The sequence below is a fragment of the Coturnix japonica genome, unplaced genomic scaffold, assembly GCF_001577835.2.
Source record: "Coturnix japonica isolate 7356 unplaced genomic scaffold, Coturnix japonica 2.1 chrUnrandom536, whole genome shotgun sequence".
NCBI lineage: Eukaryota > Metazoa > Chordata > Aves > Galliformes > Phasianidae > Coturnix > Coturnix japonica.
In genome coordinates this window covers 7,677-15,234 of record NW_015439919.1, presented here as the reverse complement: position 1 = coordinate 15,234, position 7,558 = coordinate 7,677, and the positions used below count along the sequence as shown (strand labels likewise).

General features: G+C 44.0%; 1 protein-coding gene across 1 annotated transcript in view; it reads left to right on the top strand.

The window, feature by feature from the left end:
* Window positions 1-7,558, top strand: part of LOC107307299 (26S proteasome regulatory subunit 6B-like) — a 20,509-nt gene that overhangs the window by 5,800 nt on the left and 7,151 nt on the right. Inside the window, exon 3 of the mRNA XM_015850796.1 lies at window positions 1,096-1,282. Within this exon, the coding sequence (XP_015706282.1) occupies window positions 1,096-1,282 (187 nt within the window). The remainder of the gene's footprint in view (window positions 1-1,095; window positions 1,283-7,558) is intronic.

Here is a 7,558-nt window from a genome sequence, read left to right as displayed (position 1 = left end):
AACTCCAACAAGAGCTGCAGTTCCTGGAGGTGCAGGAGGAGCCACCCCATAGACACCCCATAGACACCCCATAGAGACCCATAGGGGCCCGTAGAGACCCATAGAGACCCATAGGGACCCATAGAGACCCATAGGGACCCATAGGGACCCATAGGGACCCATAGAGACCCATAGGGACCCATAGAGACCCATAGAGATTCATAGGGACCCATAGAGACCCATAGGGACAAATAGAGACCCATAGAGACCCGTCGGGACCCATAGAGACACATAGAGACACATAGGGACTAATAGAGACCCATAGGGACACATAGAGAACCCATTGAGTTTAATAGAGCGCCCCCTAGAGGCGTGGAGGACTCATTGCAGTCCATAGGGATTAATAGGGAACCATTGAGACACATAGAGACCCATAGAGATTAACAGAGCGCCTCCTAGAGGCCTGGAGGACTCATTGCAACTCATAGGGACCCATAGAGACACATAGAGATTAATAGAGCGCCCCCTAGAGGCTTGGAGGACTCATTGCAACTCATAGGGACCCATAGAGAACCCATGGAGATTAATAGAGCGCCCCCTAGAGGCCTGGAGGACTCATTGCAACTTATTGGGATTAATAGGGACCCCATAACCTATAAATCCTATAAATCCTATAAATCCTATAAAAATCCTATAAATCCCCTATAGAAACTCCAGCAGGAGCTGCAGTTCCTGGAGGTGCAGGAGGAGCCACCCCATAGACACCCCATAGACACACCGTAGACACCCATAGAGCCCCATAGGGACCCATAGAGATACATAGAGACACATAGGGACCCATAGGGACCCATAGAGACCCATAGAGACCCATAGGGACTAATAGAGACCCATAGGGACCCATAGGGACACATAGAGAACCCACTGAGTTTAATAGAGCGCCCCCTAGAGGTGTGGAGGGCTCATTGCAACCCATAGGGATTAATAGGGAATCATAGAGACCAATAGAGCTCCCCCTAGAGGCCTGGAGGAATCATTGCAACTCATAGGGACCCCATACCCTATAAATCCCCTATAAATCCCATATAAATCCTATAAAATCCCATATATATCCTATAGAAACTCCAACAAGAGCTGCAGTTCCTGGAGGTTCAGGAGGAGTACATCAAGGACGAACAGAAGAACCTGAAGAAGGAATTTCTACACGCACAAGAAGAAGTGAAACGGATCCAAAGCATCCCACTGGTTATAGGGCAATTCCTGGAGGCCGTGGATCAGAACACGGCCATTGTAGGGTCAACTACAGGTATATGGGATCCTATATGGGATCGTATGGGGTTATGGGGTTATAGGGGCTGTTATAGGGTCAGTTATGGGGTTATAGGGTCTGTTATGGGGTTATGGGATCCTATATGGGGTTATAGGGTCTGTTATGGGGTTATGGGATCCTATATGGGGTTATAGGGTCTGTTATGGGGTTATAGGGGCTGTTATAGGGTCTGTTATGGGGTTATAGGGGCTGTTATAGGGTCAGTTATAGGGTCTGTTATAGGGTCAGTTATGGGGTTATAGGGTCTGTTATAGGGTCTGTTATAGGGTCTGTTATAGGGTCAGTTATAGGGTCTGTTATAGGGTCTGTTATAGGGTCAGTTATAGGGTCTGTTATAGGGTCTGTTATAGGGTCAGTTATGGGGTTATAGGGTCAGTTATGGGGTTATAGGGTCTGTTATAGGGTCTGTTATAGGGTCTGTTATAGGGTCAGTTATCCCACTGGTTATAGGGCAATTCCTGGAGGCCGTGGATCAGAACACGGCCATTGTAGGGTCAACTACAGGTATTATGGGATCCTATCACATGATGCCATATGGATATATATTGCGGTCATATGGCTCTATATGGGGTTACTAGCGTCTGTTTATGGGGTTCATGGATCCTTATGGACTATAGGGCAGAACTAATGGTGTGATCGGTTCCGATTACCCATATAGTGGCTTATAGCGGTCTGCTCTAGGGTTAGGAGATCCATATAATAGGAGCAGGATCCTATAAGGACGTACTCCATGGTGTGATGGTAGTGATTCCTATATGGGTATAGTTGCTATGGCCTTACTAGATCCCTACTAACATCGGTATATAGCGTGAGGGTCTATATACTCCGCGCGTATATGAGTGCTGGACTATTCCTGCTCATGGGGAGCAGTGATAACTCTCTCGGCGAATACTAAGCTACGAGATTAAGCATTGACCATGCTCTCCTCCACGCTTTTTAAATGGGGGGGGGGTTTTTATATTTTGGGAAAATTTCCTCTATTTACCATAAACTTCCCTGTAACGGAGTTAGATCGTGGCTCCAGTTCCAGAGTGCGATATTCTCTTCCACATGACCGTGTCATCTGCGCTCTTTTTCAATTCTCTCTTGGTTTATATCTCTTTCGCGTTTCTCTATGAGGTTCTCCAATCTAGACTTCAGTCCTCCTGATGGGTCTTGCACATTGAGTCTCTCTGAGTAGCCGCTCTAGTGGGCGCTGACTGTTAACTCTCTATGTGTCTCTATGTATCCCTATGGTCTCTTGGGTCTGTTATCAGGGTTATGGATCCCTATAATAGCTTATTAGACGGATACTTTATGGTATTGGCCTTGATCCTATATGGGGTATAGTGGTCAGTTCATGAGGTTATGAGGATCCTCCATCATATATTATCTACTTTATGGTCAGTATGCTATGGGTCCTATATGGGTTATACGTTCCAGTTCTAGTATATGGGGTTATGGATTCCTATTATGGGTTATAGTCTGTTGATTAGGGGTTATGGGATCCTTAGATATGGGGTATAAAGGTCTGTCTATGGTTATACTCTCTATAGGGCTAGGTGTTATGGGTTACACTCTACTGATATGGGGTTAGTGAGTGCTGTCTATGGGGTGTAATGATCCAACTATAATAGAGAGCGGTCATATAGAGGCTCTGTCTCATGGGGTTACACCGTGGGAGCCTATCATAATTGGCTCATGAGTCACGCTCCTGCTCAATAAATAGAGAGTTATTGTGTTCACAATAGGGTAGTGTCTGTGTATGTTGATGAGTCCTAAGGGCTCACTAGAGTAAATATAGCGTCTGTTGATGGCAACGCTGCTATGGAATCATATATGGGGCTCTATAGGCTTTACCGCGAACGGTATTGCATCTCCTATATGGGGGTCCAGTATAGGCGCCGAATCCGTGTATGGGGTACGATGGAGAATCCCCATATTATGGCCTATAGCCGCGAATCGTTATGGGGTTATGGATATCCATACGTCATCCGGCCGATTATAAGGGCTCCTGCTGACTGGGAGTTATCCGGATACCACACCCTATATAGAGAACTGCTTATAGGGTCTGTTATGGGGTTATAGGGCTGTTATAGGCGTCTCTGTTATGGGGTTATGGATCCCTATTATGGGATTATAGGGTCAGTTATTGGGAGTTATAGGGTCTTTGTGGGGTTATTGGTCTGTTTATGGGTTATGGGATCCTATATGGGTTATAGGGTCTGGTTAGGGTTATGGGATCCTGTTATAGGGTTATAGTCTGTGTAATGGGTTAGGAGATCCTACGTATGGCTGGTTACTGGGGTCTGTGTATGGTTGATGGGATCCTATATGGGGTCTATAGGGTCTTTTATGGGATTAGGGGTTCCTATATGGAGTTTATAGGGTCTTGTTATGGTTATGGGATCCATATATGGGGCTTATACGGTCTGTTTATGGGTTATGGGATCCTATATGGGGTTAACAGAGATCCTATATGGGATTAACAGAGGGGGCGCTCTGTTAATCTCTTTGTTAATCTCTTTGGGTTCTCTATGGGGTTGCAGGTTCCCATAACCCTATGGGTTGCAAATTGAGTCCTCCAGGCCTCTAGGGGGCGCACTGTTAATCTCTATGTGTCTCTATGTATCCCTATGGGTCTCTATGGGTCTGTTATAGGGTTATGGGATCCTATATGGGGTTATAGGGTCTGTTAATAGGCGGTTATGGATCCTATATGGGGTATATAGGTCTGTTATGGGCGTTATGGGTCCTATATGGGGTTTAGCGGTCTCTTATGCGGTTATGGGATCCTTATGGGTTATAGGGTCTTTATGGGTTATGGATCCTATATGGCGGTTATAGGGATCTGTTATGCGGTATGCCGATGCTATATGGGGTAATAGAGAGTGCTAGTGTACTCGGGGTATGATCCTATATGGTTAGTAGCCCGCGCTCTTTACTCCGAGGTTCATGGGATCCTAATCATCGGCAGTTATAGCCGTATAGTTTGGCGATTCGAGATGGCATCCGGTAATAAATGGAAGTTACAAGAGAGTCATGTATATTGGACTCGTATATGGATCATATTATGCGAGGTCTATAGAGGAGTCATTCCTCATGGCGGTTATAGAGCGTCAGGTATGAGCCGCGTTAATAGGAGAATCCTATTATGGGGTATAGGGTTGTTAATGGGTTATGGATCCTATATGCGGTTATAGGTAAAAACTGTTATGGGGTTATGGGATCCGTATATGGGTTATAGGTCAGTTATGGGGTTATGGGATCCATATATGGGTTATAGGGTCTGTTAATGGGTTATGGAATCCTATTATTGGGTTATAGGTGTTTTGGGTTATGGATCCATATTAGGGTATAAGGATCTGTTATGAGGGTTATGGGATCCTATATGGGGTTATAGGAGTCTGATTTATTAGGGGGTTATAGGGTCTGTATATGGGTGTATTAGGGTCTGATTATAGGGGTTTATGGGATTCCCTATATGGGGTTATTAGTGTCTGTATGGGTTCATAGGGTCTTGTTATGGCGTTATGGGAATCCTATATGGGTTATAGGTCTGTTATGGGTTATTGGATCCTATATGGACGTTATAGGGTCTGTTATGCGGGTTTATGGATCCTATGACTGGGCGTTTATAGGAGTCAGTTATAGGGTCAGTTATGGGTCTGTTATAGGGTCAGTTATAGGGTCTTTATAGGGTCTTGTATAGGGTCAGTTAGAGGGTCTGTCTATAGGGTCTTTATAGAGGTCGGATATGGGTTATAGTGTTCTTTATAGGTCTGTTATAGGTCTGTTATAGGGTCAGTTATGGGGTATATAGGTCTGCTTATAGGGTTTGTTCATAGGGTCTGTATAGGGTTTGTTATAGAGGTTCTGTATAGGTCTGTTATAGGGTCAGTTATAGGGTCATATTATTAGGGTCTGTTATAGGTCAGTTATAGCGGTCAGTTATAGTCGGTCAGTTATAGGGTCAGTTATAGGTCATTATACAGGCGTCTGTTATAGGGTCAGTTATAGGGTCAGTTATATTAGGGCAGTACGTATATGGGTCTCGTATATAAGGGTCAGTTATAGGTCATTAAGGGTCTGTTATAGGGTCTGTCTATAGGTCATGTTATCAGGGTCGTATATAGGTCAGTTATAGGTCAGTATATAGGGTCTGTATATAGGGTCAGTATATAGGGTCAGTTATTAGGAGTTTATAGGGAGTCAGTTTCATAGAGGTCAGCTTATGGTATAGCGGTCAGTTATATTTATGTATCTGGGTCCAAGTTATAGGGTCTGTTAATAGGGTCAGTTATAGCGGTCATTATGGGTCAGTCTATAGGCGTCAGTTATGGGTCATGTTATAGGGTCACTTATATAGGTCCAGTTATAGAGGTAAACAGTTATAAGGGTCTGGTTATAGAGCGGTCATTAGCGGTCAGTTATAGGTCGATTATAGGTTTTATAGGCGTTCAGTTATAGGGTCTGTTATCGGGTCAGTTATAGGGTCAGTTATAGGTCTGTTATAGGCGTCAGTATATAGGGTCATTTATAGGGTCTGTGTAATAGAGGTCAGTATATGAGGGTCAGTTATAGGGGTTATAGGCGTCAGATTATAGGGTCAGTTATAGGTCTGTTGATAGGCGTCAGTATATAGGGATCAGTATCAGTATAGGGTTCTGTTATCAGGTCAGTATATTAGGTCAGGTTATGGGTTGTTTAGGGTCTAGTTATTCAGGGTCAAGTGTTTATAGGTTTGTTATCAGGTCAGTTATAGGCGTCTGTCTGTTATAGGTCTGTATTATAGGAGTTCAGTTATAGGGTCTGATGTAATAGCGTTCAGTTATAGGTTCTGTCTATAGGGTACTGTTATAGGGTCAGTTATAGGGTCTGTTATAGGGTCTGTTATAGGGTCAGTTATCCCACTGGTTATTATTATTATTATGGACCAATTTAGGTCCATTTTGGGTCGGTTTTGTTTGATTTTGGGTCCATTTGGGTCCAATTTGGGTTGGTTTTGTTCCATTTTGGGTCTATTTTGTGGCCATTTTGTTACATTTTGGGCCCATTTGGGCCCATTTAGGTCCATTCTGGGTCCATTTTGGGTCGGTTTTGTTCCATTTTGGGTTTATTTGGGTCCATTTGGGTCCATTTTGGGCCCATTTAGGTCGATTTGGGTCCTTTTTGGGTTGATTTGGTCCATTTTGGGCCCATTTAGGTCCATTCTGGGTCCAATTTGGGCCCATTTTGGGTCGGTTTTGTTCCATTTTGGGTCAGTTTTGTTACTTTTTGGGTCCATTTGGATCCATTTAGGTTCATTTTGCGTCAGTTTTGTTCCATTTTGGGTCCATTTAGGTCCATTTTTGGCCCATTTTCGCCCATTTAGGTCCTTTTGGGGTCCATTTTGGGTCAGTTTTGTTCCATTTTGGGCCCATTTGGATCCATTTGGGCCCATTTAGGTCCATTCTGGGTCCATTTGGGTGGATTTTGTTCCATTTTGGGTCTGTTTTGTTCCATTTTCGGTCTATTTTGGGTCATTTTGGGTCTGTTTTGTGGACATTTTAGTCCATTTTGGGCCCATTTGGATCCATTTTGGGTCAATTTTGGGTCGTTTTTTTTCCGTTCTGGGTCCATTTGGGCCCATTTTCTGGCCATTTTGGGCCCATTTGAATCCATTTGGGCCCATTTAGGTCCATTTGGGTCATTTTGGGTCAGTTTTGTTCCATTTTGGGTCCATTTAGGTCCATTTTGGGTCATTTTCCTTCCATTTTGGGTCAGGTTCCAATTACTACGTCCGCATACTGAGCACCATTGACCGTGAGCTGCTGAAGCCCAATGGGGCTGTTATGGGTCCCTTTGTGGTCCATTTTGGGTCCAATTTAGGTCATTTTCGGTCAGTTTTGTTCCATTTTGGGTCAGTTTTGTTCCATTTTGGGTCCATTTTATTCCATTTTAGGTCGGTTTTGTTCCATTTTGGGTCGATTTTGGTCCATTTTGGACCCATTTGGGCCCATTTAGGTCCTTTTGGGTCCATTTTGGGTCATTTTCATTCCATTTTGGGTCATTTTGCTCAGGTTCCAATTACTACGTGCGCATACTGAGCACCATTGACCGTGAGCTGTTGAAGCCCAATGGGGCCGTTATGGGTCCATTTTGGGTCCATTTAGGTCCATTTTGGGTCGATTTTGTGCCATTTTGGGTCTGTTTTGTTCCATTTTCAGTCTATTTTGGTCCATTTTGTGGCCATTTATGTCCATTCTGGGTCCATTTTGGGTCATTTTCATT